The 19,343-nt window shown below is 41.6% G+C and overlaps 1 protein-coding gene across 4 annotated transcripts; it reads left to right on the forward strand.

The window, feature by feature from the left end:
* Positions 1-7,183: 7,183 nt before the first annotated feature.
* On the forward strand, positions 7,184-18,784 carry bms1 (BMS1 ribosome biogenesis factor). Of its 4 annotated transcripts, none has more exons than XM_053865350.1 (22): positions 7,184-7,317; positions 7,855-8,032; positions 8,502-8,692; positions 8,778-8,857; positions 9,007-9,195; positions 9,307-9,449; positions 9,570-9,691; positions 9,763-9,956; positions 10,382-10,976; positions 11,258-11,359; positions 12,126-12,280; positions 12,347-12,428; positions 12,546-12,619; positions 13,053-13,250; positions 13,321-13,509; positions 13,915-14,095; positions 14,716-14,774; positions 14,897-15,019; positions 15,806-15,953; positions 16,025-16,200; positions 17,745-17,906; positions 18,179-18,784. In XM_053865350.1, exons 2-22 carry the CDS (start codon positions 7,860-7,862, stop codon positions 18,404-18,406), a joined length of 3,564 nt encoding a protein of 1,187 aa, XP_053721325.1. In that variant the 5' UTR covers positions 7,184-7,317; positions 7,855-7,859; the 3' UTR covers positions 18,407-18,784. The 4 variants fall into 4 exon arrangements, with proteins under 4 accessions (XP_053721325.1, XP_053721324.1, XP_053721327.1 ...); XM_053865349.1 differs by having other exon boundaries at positions 14,894-15,019; positions 18,179-18,780; XM_053865352.1 differs by having other exon boundaries at positions 13,056-13,250; positions 18,179-18,775.
* The last annotated feature ends 559 nt before the right edge of the window (positions 18,785-19,343 follow it).

Consider the following 19,343-nt stretch of genomic DNA (forward strand, 5'->3'; position numbering starts at 1 on the left):
GTTCAGACTTTAGTATCCATGTTTTCCCAGCAGCAATCTCTTTCAGAAATCGGTCCATGTTAAAGCGTGTATTGTAGATTAGTTGGAACTGGAGGGTTGTTTTATCTCACAATTTAAACACTGCTATAATGTGCAATTAGATAAAAAAGAAAATGATGTTTGCCATTTGACAGTGTTCTGTGTGAAATGATACGACGGCAGCATGGGTGGACTGTCCCTGTTTTCCTGAACTGTCCCTCTGAAGCTGACTCCAGGGAGGTTAACGAATTGGGCTCACCATTAAAATTGACCTCTGTGATGTGTCCATTTTCAAACACTATAGAGCAGAGCTGAACGAACACTGACAGGGCTAGGAAGAATTTTTCAGGTCTCTGTCATGGTTCTGTTGACTCTTAAAACTGAAACTGTGTGGCACTCCATTTGTATTTATTTTTATTGAAACATTTTTACACTTAAAACGAAATAAAGATATGGAATTAGCTACATATGCATAATTTAGAACCTTTTATTTAGTAACAACAAGTTAAACAATCCCCTGTACAAAATGAATATAGATCACTCAGATCGACTCAGTTGAGCAACTCATTGTTAGTTGATATCTATATAAAGGGCAACATTCTGTGTTCTTTAATGACTTATTTAATGACTTGATAAATTTAAGAATAAAAGTGTTTCGTTTATTTTGTGTATTTCTTTCAAAATTAAACCTCTTCATCAGCCAAACTATATTAACCATTGTTTGTGATTTTTTTGCACTCTGTATGTGCCACGTGACCATTATTTTAAAACATGTGGAGTACTTCCAGTTAAATTAAGGAATGCTATGTAAAATATAAATTGACATACTACTTCTCGGTCAGATTTGGTTTGTTTTGAAAGTGAAAGTGCAACATCGACCAAAGTCAAGTCAAAACTCATCTCTTGATCAGGATCAGGCCAGAGGACAGTGAACAAAGTGTTGCACGATGGGGCAGAACCAACCCATTTGTCTCTGTTATTGTTGCTTTCATTGGAACCATTACCTCTGTTGAAACAGTATGACGCCAGTGAGTCTTCTGGTCTGGGCGCTCTGACTGAGATTCTCAGGCTGGAACCGTAATACCAGTTTAGATAGCTAATATCCTGATGCATTGGTGCAGGTATCAAAAAGAAAACAGACGAACAGTAGAAGGTGCACTTGACTACTGAATACTACTAGAATACAGTAACTAATGTGGACAGCTCGCAGTCATGAGTGGGGGAGGGTACATTACTATGCTAATGACCTGGCTGGGAGACTCTAGAAGTACAAGACTATCTCTTTTAACTCTCGTTCAGAACCTTAATCTCAACGAAACTTCAGCTGTAAAGAACAAAACAAAGCATATCAAAATCGTACTTGTTTTTGGACGTCTAAATGACTTTCCAAACAATCACATGAGGCATGGCAAATAAGGTTTGTAAGTTGATGAAGATGTGGAACTGAACCTCAAGTTGATGAGTCGGCCTCCTTTAACTTGAATCGGGGGATGAGCGCATGTGTGTCAGGGGCAGGAAGGGCCCACCTCCTTTCTCCACCCCACAGCAGCCAGAACCTTTGTTTGCTGATGATGTATGAGACAGCGTCTCCCTTGGAGTACCACAGGAACACGTCAGCGAAGCAACAACACTGTCCTATAATAGAGACTGATGGGACGGCTCCCGCTCTCTTCACTTTGTCCACTACTAAGATTGAGCTGGCGCGGCTCTGCAGGGTCTGACAGGGCCCTTGGACATCTCTGAGTGGGGCCCTCGTAAGAGAAGACTCAACCTGACGGCAGGTCATGTCTGTCGAGCGAGTTGGAGCCCGCCACTATCTGACAGGGAGATGGATGGATGGAAGAGCAACAAGAGGATGCAGACCTGTACAGGTCTTTGTGGGTGTGATGGCAGTGGAGGAGAAGATGTGTGGATTCTTCGGCCCCCGGTTCCTGTCAAACATTCCTGAGATGGCTGAGATTTTAGATGGCAGCGCATTTAGTCATCTTGATTCACACCCCCGGAATCATGACACAATGATTCAGACAGCAGAACAATGGAAGGTTTTAATTTGGTGAGAGAATGGAGAAATAATCTCTGCTTGTTTTTGATTGAAGATGCAAAGCAACATCAACAACATAACGAAAACACTGACGGTTTAAAAGAGAGAAACAAGGCACGAGGCTGGCATTATTTTGGGCCTAAAATCAATGTGTTTCATAGTTCCTTATTCTCCATCGTTTTTACGGCATTAGATGTCCATCTGTCATTGTAAACAAATATATATACATTTTCACCCAAAGAGATGAAAATCTTGGCCTTATATAGATCAACAAATGTTGACAGTATTTTCAGATTTAACCCCTTACTAAACCCATCACCAGCAATGACCATCAATTCCATAGCTAATCTTTACCAAAGACTTGGATACAAATTGAAGAGGCAAATACAAATACAATACGATTTCACTGTATTTAAAATGCTCGTTTCACTCTTGTCTATCTGCGGTTTCATGCGATGATTCTTAAAATATAATGAAAATTCTACTCATCCAGTGAATGACTTGACAGGTGACAAAATAAGAATGCTTCATTTGAAAGGTGTGGGAAGGGGAACAACTGTTTCAGTGATAGGTGGAAACCCAGCTGTCTCTGTGCACCATGCATCAACAGATTATGACTCACACAGGAAGTGGAAATCGGGATTTCAGAGATGGAGACTCAATTATCACAAGGATAATGCAGCATAATATCATGCTCTTGACACACATGCGGCAGTGATTCATTTCCTCATCAGCCATTCGTACAAGACAACTATTAGACCATACATCCATTCACACGACACAAGGACACATTTTGGGCTCTACGATTGCTCCTAGGGTTTGTGTGATTTGCGGCTAACACAGAAATATTATACAAATAACAAAAACAATGACTATCTGTGAAGGGCTTGTTGAGATAAAAAGAGAGCCTGTTGTGCTTGCTAACTCACTGTGTAGTTATCATCATGCTTTGTAGTGCAGTACTCATATCATATATACTTCAGTAATATTTTTGCTGTAAAATCATTGCAATATTTTGAAAGCCAGCGTCATTACAGTTCTTCGGGAAGTATTTATTCTTTTAAATGAAAAAAATGTTCAGCCAGTCAATTCAATCAATGTAGGAAGTGTACCGGTGTAAAAGATGTTGAAGAAGTCAGTCCCAACGTGTGCCAGACTCATCTTCCTAATGTCGCTTATACATGAAACAGATTTTTATTGTGTAATGTTGAAAATCATCCTCCTACTGGTGTTTCCTCACACAAGTCTGCACACACAGGGCCTTGTTCCGGTGATCTTATAAGGGTGCCCTGCTCTGGGGCTGCCCTGATTCAGAGGACTTCCCCTGCACCCAGCAGTCCCCACACATAGTCCTGGATCTGCTCCCAAATGTGGCTAGTCCTTCCATAACACTTCCTCTGCTTGCTTTTTAACCATCAGTCGACATGTGTTGTGCGTGTGAAACGGCATTTGCGTTGTTATTTTAATATTACCCAAAAATTTTCTTGGGACTTGCATCATATTATTATGTTATGTTGCACATCAAGAAAGCTTAACTGATCATTGGATTGTGGAAGAGGTGCCAGCAGCAGAAATGGTGTTGTAAGAATTACTCTTTGTATATTAGAGCCATTGTAAATGTGTGTATAAAAAGTAGAATTTGCCATACTTCATTGCTCCAGTAACAACAAGAGTAATAGCATTAGTGTTGGTAGACAGAATTGCATTTATAGTTATATGTATTGAAATTGTAATTGTAAAAAATGTAATAATACTATTGGGTTCTCATAGCAGGGTAATACATAATAATGTGTATGCTTCAATGCTAGTGAAATAAAAATAAAATTAGATGTCTAATAAAATTAGACATCTAAAATCAGGATGTGAAAGTTTCTGATGAAGAGCGATGACCAGCTCATAGGTCACAGATGACCGCCATGCCTACGTTGCAGTTCCTTAAAATTTATTTTTGAGAGTAAATATAGATTTTTAAAAGTCATGTCTCAGAATTAGACACTCTTGCGTGGCACAATTGTGTTGGTTAACAATGGTGGGTGGACTGGCCTGCATTGGTTAAGCACTGTCTGGTACGTAGTAGGACTTGTGACGGTTGCAGGAAACGTGAATCAAAACACACAAACACACAACAAACACAATGACTCAGCAGTTGTAAAATACAGCATTTGTATCCCAGTCATCTATATTTGTTATACAGTAAAAACTGTTCAAAGCTGGACAGTTTCAGATCATCATCTAAAAAAAACAAAACATCAAGAACATTTTTTTGGTTGAATCAAGAGCTAGTTTAGTCACATGGTATATGAAGCCCCTCGAATGACCAAGCATTCCAGTCATGGTGACGTTGAATGCGCCATCAATAAAGTAAGGTGGAGAGCTATATAATATGTAGATATACAGGGGTTGGACAAAAATAACTTGATGAGAATGACACCTTGTATTCTACATTACGAATGATAAGGCTCGTTTGATTAGTTGGACTAAAGGCAGTGCAATGTTATGTGATCAACATACCTGTAATGCACTGGTCCATTTTATCACTAGTAATATGGTACTGGAAAGAAATCTTGATAATTGCAATTACAAAAGCCTGTATTCTTAGTGGAATCTTTTTTAGTCACATAGCAGAGCAAGAGCAGCTCCACTGGCTGTTGGGTCAGGCCTTCCCATGTTGTCAGGGAAGTCTGCCAGTGGCTGGAGTGTGCTTCGAGAAAGAGCACCATCAGACTGACCCTAGACAGCAGGCCTTTGAACTCAGAAAAACGGATATGTTGTCTTGCCATATATGCCGAATCATATCCCCCATCCCCTTACACTACGCATTTAATCAAGACGTGACAGAGAAGCAGAGGGCACCGTTTTGTCACTTACTGAATTGGTGACTGCATGAACGCGATTTTTTAATCATGAGAAGTAAATCTGCCACCATGTGTGGCCAGAATGAGCAACCTGAGTTCCACGAGTAACGGACTTCAGTCATTATGATGTTTCTTTTGGGATATTTTTCCCTGAATAATGCAGCGAAAACGGTCATGTTCAAGACCACCACCATCATGTGCTATGTGTTGTCTCGTTTTGATGTTTCCATTTCGTTTTAATACATAATTTGTTTGATCATGTGAGATTACTCCTTTAAATACAGATCATTTTTCTGATGGCGTAGCAGCTCTTATTTAAGATGTGGCGCACCGGCACGCTAGTTTATATGATATTAAATGTGAAACGTCACACTGTCAAATATACATCCCCGTTCACTCAGAGTGCACCTGCGATTGACCTTCGATTTTCAAGGCCTTGGAATGACTTCATACAACCGGGGATGCACGATGGCATGAATAGGATTATTATATATTCTGTACATATTTTTTGGGTGGAAAATACATAAAAAATGAAGTTTACTTTTATCATCAATATCAATATGATTTCTTGTTATGTTAGGCCAGCAGACAAGACCTTGCTGACCCTGACGGCCCACCACCAGAATCCAGAAACAAAGCAGATGTGGCACAGAATCATATGCTTTCTCGGGGTGATGGTTCTGGTCTCAGATTTTTTTTAGATGGTCCAAACATCACCAGAGAGCTAATGGACTTTTGCACCTTTTGGCAATACAGTTTTTGTAATCCAAACTTTGTCATCCTATCAGACATGACAGAGAAGAAAATTTGCACAGCTGCAAAAGTACCCAATTGTAGTTAAGTACTGCTGCTCAGGGACCTGAACAGTTGTATACCATTTGCTATTCCCTTAATGAGCCTAACTTGAGGACAGTAGATCTTGAATGGAAGGCCTCCTAGCCTCAGATTCAGCTTGTACTTTGCTCCTTTGGCTCACCTTACGATGCATATACTGTATATTCAAAGTCTTGAACTTGGACTTTTGTGTCTACAGCACCATCATTTGGAAATACGTTTAGTCTTTGTTGTCATAACTATTCTGTTGGTCCAATAATGTTCTCAGTGAAGTTGTTTTTGAGACAGCACCAGGCTGATGCAGTGAGGTGGAAACATTGGTTATAGATGTGTTACGGGCTCATTCGTCTATCTGTTCTCTCATCGCAGCACAATATCTCTTCTGCTAAATGACGGATCATTTCACCTCAAACACAACACCGGGGTAAGTGGACCAATTCATCACTATCTGTCGATGTATGTGTGTGGGTGCGTGCGTGTCTCTGTGTGAAGTCTGTATCTTCTGCAACATTGTAATTAATGAGAGTTGTATTTGTGCCGCAGTTAAGGTCAAGATAGACAACCTGGAGTCACATCTTTGGAAAGATTTGCCACCCAGCATTTGGTCAACACTCTTGGGATGCAGCGCGTTTGAAAGAAAAATTAATCAGTAAACACCACAGATATTCTGAAACACAGATATTATAATGCAGTGACAGATATTGTTCTTGGAAACAGTTTGTCAAGACTAGATAAAGCCACTGAGACATTGAAACAGATTTTTTAAATGTTTATTTTGTGTCAATGTGTGAGTGTAGCGGTGAGAATCCTTTACAGGATATTTGAGTGTTGTGAACAAATGTTTACATGAGGAAAGCATGGCTGACCCACCTTGTGTTGAGAACTTGTGTTGAGAATCTTTCTTGAAGTTACATTGAGAACATGTGAAAAATGTGTGATTATATTGCCATTAATCATGAGTTAACTGTGATGAACTGAGATGAAGGATTTTAAGACAGCTCTACACTATATGACTATATTTAACGTCAGCGGCCCTGATCGCAGTGATCCCAACCCTACGCTGTTTAGAACCTGGCTGGTAGAAGTCACAGTTTGCAGTTACAGAATACAAACTGTCACTTGGCACCATCTATTGGGTGCATGATGATCTGCAGCACTTTGTTATCAAAGCATACAGCATGCTTAAGTCCAAATAGGTTTTATGTTCCAACACATAACTGTTCGTTTATGTGTTGGATTACGATTTTTGTTTTTGGGACCATGTACATTTGTTAACATATCCTTTTCATCGTTATTATGGGCAAAACACCTATAGTAATACTGGCGGGTTAAATACCACACTATCCCTCAATAGTATTAAATGCGAAATTAATTTTAATAATAATAATAATAACGGAATCTACGTATGTAATTTTCAGACGCTGTCTTGCCAAGAAGAAAACTTGAGCGGAACCTTTCCTGATTTTGTTTCAACCCGAGTAACCCATGTTGCATTTCCGGGTTGGAGTTTACGACACACACGTGAGGATTCACTGGCCAGACTTGCACATTTGTAGACTTTTGATCCAGGTAATACAAGTCAAGATAAATAATTGTGCATGTTTTAGATGTTTTGCTGCCGACCGTATTTTCTTCCTAACATCAGTACTTGTATGGTCACGTATTGACTGTGTTTTTGTTGCTGTGCTCTGTCTGGCGACGAGTTTTGGTCTGTAGTTAAACAAAATGCCCGGTTGATGAAGTAATAAATGCTTATTAAAAACAGCCAAAAAAAGTATATTTCTTTGAAATACGCACGACGATCGAATATATTTTAAATTCGTGTGCGTCAAGTTTATACCTGGTATTTATGTAGCCGGAAACTGAGTATATTAATCAGTGTTTTTGAATTGAATTTCAATGTCTTTAATCTATATCTCTCCATATTTTGGAACTACTTGGAACGTCAATTCAGCAATGTGAAGGAAATTTTAATTTGATCCTTTGGTTCACAAATTAACCCTGTGCGATGAAGACAAACGTCAACAGAAATTAAAATTCTACATATATATTTGGAAGATCAGCACTCGTGTCTGGTACACAATTAAATATGTTGTATTCCTGTAGAAAAAATGGATGGGAAGGTTAAGAAACCGAGGCCGCATCAGCAGAGGCACAGTGGACCAAAGGCAGAGAGGAAAAAATTGAGAAAGCAGGGAGCCTCCACAGAGGAAGATGAGCGCAAACGCAACCCCAAAGCTTTTGCAGTCCAGTCTGCTGTTCGCATGGCCAAAACTTTCCACAGGTAAGTCCAGCTCCACCATCACCTCCAGACAGGATGTATGATGTCTTCTGTTTTTAACCTAGGTTAATGTAGGGCTACAGTCTGCGACCAAGGTATTGCGTATTTAGCATTATATACATAGACACACACAACGCGGTTAACATTGGTTGTGTTGTACCTAAATGTGTCTTGTCAGAGTTGAGGTCACACTCGATAGTTTGTGGTTTCAATTATTTGTCGTAGCTTTTCATGCTCAATATGTAGTCTTCTAGTGTCCTACTGTGGTCATCTACAATGCTACCATTGCCGCCTATTGGTTCTGGAGGATTTAGAATAGTCTTTTTTTTTAGAATGACAAACGACAACAACAAACAATTTTGCCTGTCCCCCTGAAATGTTCAGCTCGAACATACAGCAAAAAGCTGCATCCGAGTAGTAATGATGCGCATGAAACAGATGCGTATTTACATTCTGGTCTATTCGTCCATAGGTCCCAAGATATAAAGGCCAAAAAGCATCACATCCCTCTTGTGGACCGGACCCCTCTAGAACCTCCGCCTGTGATGATTGTTGTTATGGGACCTCCTAAGGTTGGAAAAAGTACTCTGATCCGGTGTCTCATCAAAAACTTCACCAGGCAAAAGCTTGGTGACATCTGTGGCCCAGTAACCATCGTGTCAGGTAAGATCACTGGCAAAGGCTGTGACGCCTATGTATTTACCGTGATGCAGACTCTCTAAACCGCTCTCCTTTCCTCACGTTTCAGGGAAGAAACGACGCCTCACGTTCATGGAGTGTAACAATGACATAAATACAATGATTGACCTCGCTAAAGTGGCGGACCTGGTAAGATTGTCTAAATTGTTTTTTTTTTTTTTTTAATCGTGTAATGACCTTTTCTCTCTAGCAAAGCAAACAATCTCTTTTACGATCTGACATTACAGTGTCCCCCTATTGTTTGTGTAAATATTAAACTGCATTACTCCTCTCTCCAGGTTCTGATGCTGATTGATGCCAGCTTTGGCTTTGAAATGGAGACATTTGAGTTCCTCAACATCTGCCAGGTCCACGGCTTTCCGCGTATCATGGGAGTGCTGACTCACCTGGATGCTTTCAAAAACAACAAGGCGCTGAGGAAGACCAAGAAGAACATGAAACACCGCTTCTGGACCGAGGTCTACCAGGTATGTTGGGGAAATCTGATAATGTTGGTTTTGAAGTCCCTCGTTCAACCTACCTGAGAAGGAAATTGAAGCATTCATTGAGACTGAAGACAGCAATGCTGTATGTTACAGGGAGCCAAGCTCTTCTATCTGTCTGGGATGGTGTACGGCGAGTACCAGACTCAGGAAGTGAAGAATCTAGGCCGCTTCATCTCGGTCATGAAATTTCGTCCACTGGTGTGGCAGACCTCCCATCCTTACGTTCTGGCTGACCGGTGAGTGACAAACCTAGACAAACACATCGACGGGACCATCTGAGTCAGCAGACACACTGCTGTTTTATATTTTGAGTTCTTGTTCATCAGCTTCTTCTCAACCCTGTTTGTTCTAAACAGTATGGAAGATTTGACTGACCCTGAAAAACTGAGGACAGACCCCAAATGTGACCGCACAGTGTCCCTCTATGGCTACCTACGAGGCACATATTTAAAAAACAAGTGCCAAGTCCACATTCCAGGTAAGCACATTGGCATCTGCACTGCAGGTGGCTCAAGGCATTTTTAAGGGGATTTTCTTTCATCTTCACAGGTGTGGGAGACTTCCAGGTGGCTGATGTGAACTTTCTGCCAGACCCGTGTCCTTTACCAGATGCTCAGAAGAAAAGGGCGCTGAACGAGAAGGAGCGCTTACTTTATGCACCAATGGCTGGAGTGGGAGGGGTAGTCTATGATAAAGATGCCGTCTACATAGACCTTCCTGCCAATCATGTCAATAAACTCCAGGTGCGTGAGAGGGTGTGGGTGGGTGGTCCAAATGCTTTATCTTTGTCTTTTGCTCTGCCATTATGTCTGGTCATAAAATCGCATTCAACAATGTGCGAGGAAGGATGAATCGCATCAACAGTCTAGGATGTGTTGTGGGTCCATGTTTCTACTACATTTTTGTCTGAATTGATGATCCTTATACTAACAGTCTAGACTCTCCCTCTCATCAATCTGACCCGACCCGTTGAAAACCCAGGTCAATTGCAAGGTTGATGATATTGATGATATTGCGCTGTCAAAGTGGCTTCTGACAAGTATCTGTATACTTGTGTACAAGCCGTAGATGACGTAGACAAAACTGAAAACACAAATTAATGTTAACAAACACAGTGGTGTATTAGAAACACACTTTCCCAAACTAACTTTTAAGTTTCTCTCGACAGGAGGAGGTCCGACCCACGACTGAGCTGGTGCAGTCTCTCATTGACACACATGCCACCCTGGATGCCAAGATGGCTGCTAGTAAAGTGTCTCTGTTCAGTGGATCGGCTACTTTAGACTCTAGCAACATTGATGAACTGAATGCTGGACATCAAGAGGAGCTGGTTTGGGATGAGAAGTCCCAGCGCAGGAGGAGGAAGGTTGTCTTCAATGAGGAGGAGGGTGGCACCAGTGATGAGGAAGAGGATGATGAAGGGGAGGATGAAAACGAGGACAGCTGTGATGAGAACATCTCTGCTTTCATCAAAGAAGCTCGAAGAAATTCTGGAAATCCTCCACTGAAGAAGCAGAAGTTGGGGAAGTCAGAAGACGGGGATGTGACCGCTGAGGTACCTGTGTTTGCTGACAGTGAGGACGACTTGGAGATGAGTGGAGATGAGGTGGAAGACAGGACAGCGGATTCTGGACACTCATCTGTTGAAAGTGATGATGATGATGATGATGATGATGAAGACAGAGAAGAAGGTTCAGAGGAAGAGAATGATGGTGGGATGCAGCCCTCTGAGAATGACAGTGAGGATGAGGGAGAAGAGACAGGTAAACAGATCCTGTGGTTATCAAACCTAACATGATGTTTTCCTATCTATCCGTTCTTCTTGGTTCTTTTTAGCTCTCTGTATTGGTCCTCATCCATGTGATGCATGTGTAAACTGGCTTTTGGTTTTTTATGTGGGCTGGCGTTGAGTGAATGTTTATTACTCTTTAACGATACCTAAAAATATGCTCTCAATAAAGAATATTTCTAAATGTTGGAAAGAAAATGGACCATTGAAAAGAGCCAAAAATTAAAAAAATTGAATGAATGTCGATGTGCACAGGGGCTCTGCGCTGGAAGGAGGGTCTTCTACAGAAAGCATCGGATGCATTTCACAGACAGCAAGAAGCGACTCCAAATCTGCGCAAACTGGTTTATGGTTCAGGTACAAGATGATTTTGTGTCTGTTGTCAAGACTTTTTTCAGTCTTGACTGTTTGCACATCCAGTCTCTCAGGGGAACTAAAGCCAAGTCAGCCATGTAGCTAAAATATGTGCTCTCATTTAATGTGCAGCGTATGCACGTTATTTTTTTAGTCCTGCTTCTAAATTACTACTTCATAGTGTGTGTCAACATTTGGAGAATGGATATACTATATTACTAATCTTGATTGAAGGCTTGTGTTCGACTGTCAGTCATGTTGATAATCTGTACATTGTTTTAGAAAACACTAGATTTACTTTCAGACATTGTTTACACCTAAACATACACTGGTGGAAAAGATTTTGGACATCCCATGCATTCTGCTGTGTGCTGGACTACTAAATATTAATATGATGATGAGTTTTGAACACATTCTCTGTTCTTCTTTCTCTCTTTCCTTTTCAAAAAAAATCGATGTGTATCGGTTTGTCTATATAATGTAGCCACACCGTTTGAAACACAAAAGATATTTCATGATCAAATTCTAAAGGTGTCATAGCAAATTACCAAATTAGCAAGTACTTTGACTCAGGTCAACCAGACTAGTAATAGTCAAGTAATGAAATTAATAACAAAATCATTATTTTTTTTTTCCCTAAGACCATTACAAACCACAACGACTTTCATAACTCGCAGAACAAATGACCCATATAGGAAACAGGTCAACAAATGGCTAAACACGTTTGCAAACTTGAGCATAACAGGTTTTATGTTATTGGTGTTTTCAGTCGTTGAGGAGAAGGATGAAGAAGAGGAGGAGGATGAGGAGTTGGGAGGACTGTTTAGAGTGAGCCGCCCTCAAAAAAGTAAAGCTAACCAATCAAATGCTCTGGATTGCTCTCGCTTTCACCTGAATACATCCCATAACTGGGACGATGAAGAGGTAAGGTTGACTTGTATTGTTTGCTTTAATATGAGACTTGAGAGTTCCGTTGTGTTGTCGCGTCAGATGCTGAACTCCATCAGAAACTGCTTTGTGACAGGAAAGTGGGACGAAAGTCAAGATGCAGCCACTTTGCTGAAAGAGGACGGTGAGTTCAGGAAAATTCTTCTATCCTGACCACACAGCTCCATGTATCAATGATGGTGGCTGAAATGAGAAATGGTGTTGAGTGATGGGAGAGATTCACGAGTGTTCTTTATTAAAGAGGAGATGTATGGAGATTTTGAAGATCTGGAAACTGGGGAAGTGCACAAGGGCCAAACACCAGAACAGGCCGAGGTATGTCTTTCCAGTTTTGTTTTCATGAGCGATCTCTTACTACACCTGCTCACCAACATTTGCCATGAATAATTTCTTAACTTGTTTTGGGCCTTTGTTGTCCAGTCAGGATGCGCATGGTCACAGTTATTACATCCCATTGTAGAGTTCATTACCATATGCATAGCTACAGTACCGTTGGCCCATTCTATGAAAGATCTGTACAAGTTGTCTCAACAGGTTAGGTGCCTTGACAAACCCACAGTCATGAAACAGGATAATAAGTATGATTCTGAGCAACTGCTGACAGTTTTAGATACGATTAGATGTCCTTTATTACACAATTAGTGTTATTGTCCTTTCAGTGTTCATTTCGCAGAAGAGTCAGTATGTAAGCAGAGACAAAAGTTACCATGCAGTGACTCTAGTGACTCAATAATTTTGTGATGGTCAGCAGAACAGTGAAGACGAGGGTGATGACAATGATAAAGAAGGAGAAAACAATCAGCTGAAGGTTGATGACGATGAAGCTCAGAAAAACATGCGCATGGAAAAGAAACGCAGACTGAAGGAGAGATTCAACGCAGAGTACGACGATGGAGATGCCACTTACTTCGACGATCTGAAGGACGAGATGCACAAGCAAGCCGAGGTAACTTGTGTCGTGTCACATAAATGAAGTCCGTCCTGCAGAGTACTCCAGCTTTGTATTTCATTGGCAGCTCAATCGATCTGAATTCATGGACGTTGATGATGAGACCAGAGTCCAGTATGAAGGGTACAGACCTGGCATGTATGTCAGAATAGAAATCTCCTCTCTACCCTGTGAGTTTGTCACCAACTTTGACCCACACTACCCCATCATCCTTGGAGGCCTGGGATCCAGTGAGGGCACTGTGGGATACCTGCAGGTATGGTTGAACTTGCAATTGTTTCATAGAAGGTGATGAGACACATCTCTGCAACAGCCTTTTCAGTGGTTTTGCCTGTTGTTTAGAGGTGTTAAACCACATATAAAGCTAAAACTTGCTTATTATCACAGCTCATGGAAGGCGATATCAGGCGCTTAAGAAGTAGATTTTAGTTCTATTCCATTTAACTGAGACAAATTTACAGAAAACACCTTATTAAACCAAGGTGCACACCAAGCCTCAAATGTCTTGGACCGTGAATCCACTGATATTTAAAAAACACCCATTGGTAGACGTTCAAAAGCCTTCCCTTTAAGTTTTATGATACTTACAATCGATCAAGGTTTTTATCAGACTCTTAGTGTGGTGTAGAGCACATCATGGAGTGTTATTTCTGTTTGATAGATGAGACTCAAGAAGCACCGCTGGTACCAACGGATCTTGAAAACACGCGACCCCCTCATCCTGTCTTTGGGTTGGCGTCGGTTCCAGACCATACCTCTGTACCACATAGAGGACCACAACGGACGCCATCGCCTACTCAAATACACACCACAGCACATGCACTGTGGAGCTTCTATCTGGGGTGAGAATTGCTTCTGAGGAAACCCACAATATTGCCATATTCTCAGATGGAACCTTCATACATTATGCTCTTGTCACAGCTTTCTGTTAGATCAGTCTCATAAGTTAAGGCCCTGCGATGGCAACTCTAAATGATTGCAACGTTAATGCTTTAAGAGTTTATATTTGGTATATATTTCAGAATGAGAATAAAAAATACACTTGTGTTCCGCATCATTTGAGGCAAAAATGATTTAATATTTACTATACAACATAAATCTTGAAATTTGAACAACTGTTAACAACAGCGGTTGTTAACTGCGATGTTGTTATTTCAACATAACATGAGTTCCCTATTTTTGATGGTTCAGCATCCCAGACATGAGCATGTCTCTGTCTGAAGTCTGGAGAAACCTTACACTGTCTTATTAGTGTGAACATCGCTTTGATCAGCTGGTTCATCTCTTCATGTTTTTCCGTTCTGGTTCCTGATTCTTAATGCCTTGGTATGTTTAATATTCCATACAGTTTTTTTTTTTCAAGATTGTTTTCTTAGCAATATTATTTTTTTATTGTATTTCTCTGAACCTAAATGTATAATTATTTAGCCCTCTGATTTCTTTAACTTTGTCTTGTCTCTAGGTCCAATCACACCACAAGGTACTGGCTTCCTGGCTCTGCAGTCAGTGGCAGGAGTGAAAGTAAGTATCCATTGTCCATCTGGACTCTGATTTGGTGTATGTATTACCACCCTGTTCTCAAATCACCACAAGGAAATGACTTAAATTGGTCAGACCTTTTCACTTCTTCCTTTTCTCAGCAGGCTAATTTCCGTATTGCGGCTACGGGAGTCGTCCTTGATCTGGACAAATCTGTGACTGTAGTGAAGAAACTTAAACTGATCGGTTATCCGTACAAGATCTTTAAGAACACATGCTTCATTAAGGTAAAGAACTCATTAGTTTTCACTGACTCTACATTCGAACTGTTAGAGATATCTCTTTCCTCAAATACAGTGCTACCTCGGTTTTCGCCGGAAAAAACATAGCGTGCGTGGACCGATCAGCTGATCCACGACGCGCTTTGTTATTGTGTATAACACAGCCTCTGTATGCAGACGTGTCCCGTTAGCTACATTTACTGACTGTTTTTTCTTCATATTGAGGTGTGAAACCTTCCCTGTCTCCACACTGGACCGTGGTAGAGTGTCACAGGGGAGATGCTCACTCTCCACACCTCCGAGGCTGGAGCGCTCACTCCAGGGTTTGATGTCCTGTTGTGGGCTGGAGCTGGGACAGGGATGAGGGGAGTCTGGGACAGGGCGTGACTTGGTTTATGACTTTGTCACAGCCAAACTGCACAGAACCGTACATTCAGAGCTGGACACGCACCGGGCACCTCTTCACTTCTGGAGAGACGTCACTCACTCGGCAACCCCTCCCACATGCAGCGGCCACACACATAGAGGAACAGCGCACATGCAGCAGACACTCTACATTCACTCCTACAAAAGACTATTTTAAGCATTATTTCTTTTTCCTTTAATTGTAATGGGAAAAATCGATTCAGATTTGGAACAATTATCTTCTCGAACGGCCGTCTGGAACAGATTGTGGTCGAGAACCGAGGTACCACTGTATATAATTTTGTTTTTGAAAAAAAATATTTATGTTACAGAGCTTTATTCCCTTGACATGAAGCAATACTCAGACCAATATTTCTGCTATTCCAGGGAATGTTTAACACTGTTCTTGAGGTTGCAAAGTTTGAAGGAGCCTCTTTAAGAACTGTGTCAGGGGTCCGAGGTCAGATAAAGAAGGCTCTGTCAAATCCACCAGGGTCTTACAGAGCCACGTTTGAGGACCGTCTGCTCATGAGCGGTGAGATCCTGGCCATCAGACTCTGGTTATTGACCACAGAAGTACTATATATCTTGCCCGTTTCTCCACAGATATTGTGTTCCTGAGGTCCTGGCTCCCAGTCTCTGTCCCTCAGCTGTACAACCCAGTCACTTCTCTGCTGCTGCCTGTCAGTCAGAAGGACAACTGGTCCGGCATGAGGACGCTTGGACAGCTCAAGCATGACCTGGGCATCCGCAACAAACCCAACACTGACTCTTTATATAAGGTAGGAGAAGGTTTATAGAATTTTAATACTAAAACGTGAGTCTAAGAAAGTCTTGGGGGAAGCCCTATTGATACAGATCTCTGCTGAGTCACTTGCCTAACTTGTGGTTCTACTAGAACCAGTTCTAGAACCTAGTCTAGCCTGCCTGTACCTGGCTCTTCCTCCATTTTGTTTTGCATTTAGGGGCTTTTCACGCTGCAGATTTTCTCTCGCGTGGCCTGAATCCAATTTGCCCCCTACTGTGCAGCCTCGCACCTCTGCGCCTCAGGCGATGTCCTTTATTTTCTTCTTAGCTGGCGGCGCTGTGGGCAAAATAGCTGGCAGCAGGTCTCAAGGAAGTCGTCATCAGCTGGCCGACACTAGGGTGGTGAACCGATTTACCGCCATCAGCTTGACTACCTTAGCTTCACTACAAGTCATCGTCACCTCTGATATTAACTGTTGACTCACCTCCGCCACGGTTGTAACTGAATGTGGCGTTTTAAAGCCAAAAGTAGACGTGAAAGAGTGTCATCATGTTTAGTTTACAAAAAATACAAGCTGCGTCATACGGACTGTCTTAATTTATCCACGCTGCTCTCTCAACAAGTTGAACGAAGTGAGAAAAATAACTTAGGATCGAGAAGATTTTAGACAGTGAAGTATTGATCCAGATGTCAAAAATTGATCAATGACTATTCTGGAAATCTTCAGTAACTTGAGAAAAATCCTCGTTGTTCTCCTTATGCAGACAGCTGCACAGCTGAGAGATCACTGCAGTTGGAACAGCGCAGTTGTCAAACACCCGCACAAATCGCGAGACCGCGTCTCCTGCAGTGCAGCAGCACACCTCAGTGTTCAGGGAGTTTCCATAGTCGTTTTTGAACAATGTTGTCTGACCTGACAGCAATGCTTTACTGCTCTGCATTTATCATGCATGTGTGGAGTCGCGCTGTACACATGGTTTCCGGTGTCTTGCGCAGAATCACCGGTGGTGAGAAGCGCACCCCCTGCGCTGAGGTGCAGCTCTCCAGGCAGGATCAAGTCTAAGACAAGTTAGGCATCAGGATCAGTTAGTAAATAATTTACTGCAAATATAACAATGTTACTATTTTTACTATCAAGCATGACTCAAATTTTGCCTCCAGTGCATTTAGAATGTGATCAATTCCAAATTTTAAACCTAAACCTTCTAGTGTCTTACTTAACAATGATTTGATTTACATATACAGATACCTGGTTGGTTATCACCCAGTCTGACCTGGGCAGGTGCCCTTCACATGCAAAACAACATAACCGTTCCAGTGCAGTACATGGGAATACATAATCATCAACCACTGATACTCTACTGTGCAGGGATTTCAGTATATTTCAGTGTTTTTCTTCACCACACCGAGACAATCTGCTCATCATGTGAGTGAAGCCTTGCACAAAATAAACAATAGTGTATTTTCCTTCACTAGCTTATTTTGAAAACAAATCAAGATACATAATCTTTTTTTTTAATAGTACATGCGTTTATAACGTGCACATCCTAACTTGTTTATGCGTGTGGTTGTTTTTAGCCCATTGTTCGAGCCCCAAGACAGTTCAACCGCCTGCACATCCCCAAAGAGCTGCAGAAGGCTCTGCCTTTCAAGAGCAAGCCCAAGCTGCATCAGGCCAAAGGAAAAACTCCTAGAGACCTGCAGAGGCCCAGTGTCATCCGAGAGCCTCAGGAGCGGAAGGTGAGCACGTCTTCATGTAACATATCATTATCGATCAAGTTAGTTATTTAATGACACTTCACAATTCCAATCATCAGTTGGTCTATTTTCAGTTCTGAATCATTTCTATACACATTGCAAACAGGTTGTGTGTTGTATAGATTGTTTCAGTAGACTTTAATGAGTACCATGTAAATGAGTGTTCAGTGTTTATGTTACTGATCGCCAGCGAATTTTGGCCCCTCACTCGCTGTCCTTCTCGACATCAATACTACTTGTTTTGGATCCGATAGGTGGCAGCACTGCTCCGTGCGCTGAGCACCGTCCACAACTACAAGGTGAAGAAGGCTAAGACGGCTCAACGAGCCAAGCATAAGGAGTTTCTTCAGCGGAAGGAACGAGATGAGATGGAGAAGGCGAAGCGACAGAGGGAGATTCGCAAAAATTTGTACCGAGCAATGGGCCAGAAGGAGCAGAAGAAACAACGCTCAAGTTTGAAGGGCGCTTCCCAGGATGATTAGAAGAACTTGTCCCACTCTTGGAGTTCTCTCCCAGATAATTTCTATACTTTCCAATGTGTTAATATTAAAAATCTGTGAAGATGTGACAGACGTGTTTTAATAAATGCAGTTCAGCAAGTCAACACACTTACATTCTCTAGATCACTACCACAGCTGTAACAGCCTCAGTGTGTGTGCCTGCTTGACCTTCAGCAAATGTACGGTGGTCTGACAACAGCTGGTAAGTGAGTATTGACCTGTGCTTCTGCTGACATGTCTGTATAACGTCTCCATCGGGGTAGGTCCTTTCTATGCACGTTTTTAAATGTGCGGGTGACCCGAATCATACAGTGGTCTGGGATGAGGAGCTCAGTCCAGCTGCTGCACGGCCAAATCACTAGGTTCTCACGTCCACGTTCCCATTGCAGAATTTAATTTCCATGTCAGTGACTTCATGGAGATGTTAGTTTCTGACAGAACACTTTTCATGATGGTGTTGAGAACACTGTCTCTAGTTGCTTTATTGAATCGACAGATCACATGGGACCTCTTCCTCAATCTACATTTCCGACACAGGTGAACATCTGTCGGCCAGAAATGTACTTGATTTATTTATTCATCCTTCTGGTGACAATGACTGCAAGTTAACCTGCCGAGCCATCTCAACTGATTTCTCCTGGTGACACATCTTTTCCTCTATTAGTTAGTCTCATAGTTGGGATATTCCTGAAAGTTGATCAGGAGTTTTGGTGTCTTTTCCACAGAATTGTGTGGTTTGCTTAAATGACGAAACTGCTTGCATATTTTTGTATATTCTTTACATTTCTCATGAAATTTATAACGCAGTGAACTTGGTGTCAGTATTCTGTACTGTACCATAGCGTCAGATTGGAACTTGTCATCTTGATCAAATGGCAAATTCATGACTTCAACTACTCCAATCATTTTTTTAATCATT

This window comes from Synchiropus splendidus, chromosome 5 (genome assembly GCF_027744825.2).
Source record: "Synchiropus splendidus isolate RoL2022-P1 chromosome 5, RoL_Sspl_1.0, whole genome shotgun sequence".
NCBI lineage: Eukaryota > Metazoa > Chordata > Actinopteri > Syngnathiformes > Callionymidae > Synchiropus > Synchiropus splendidus.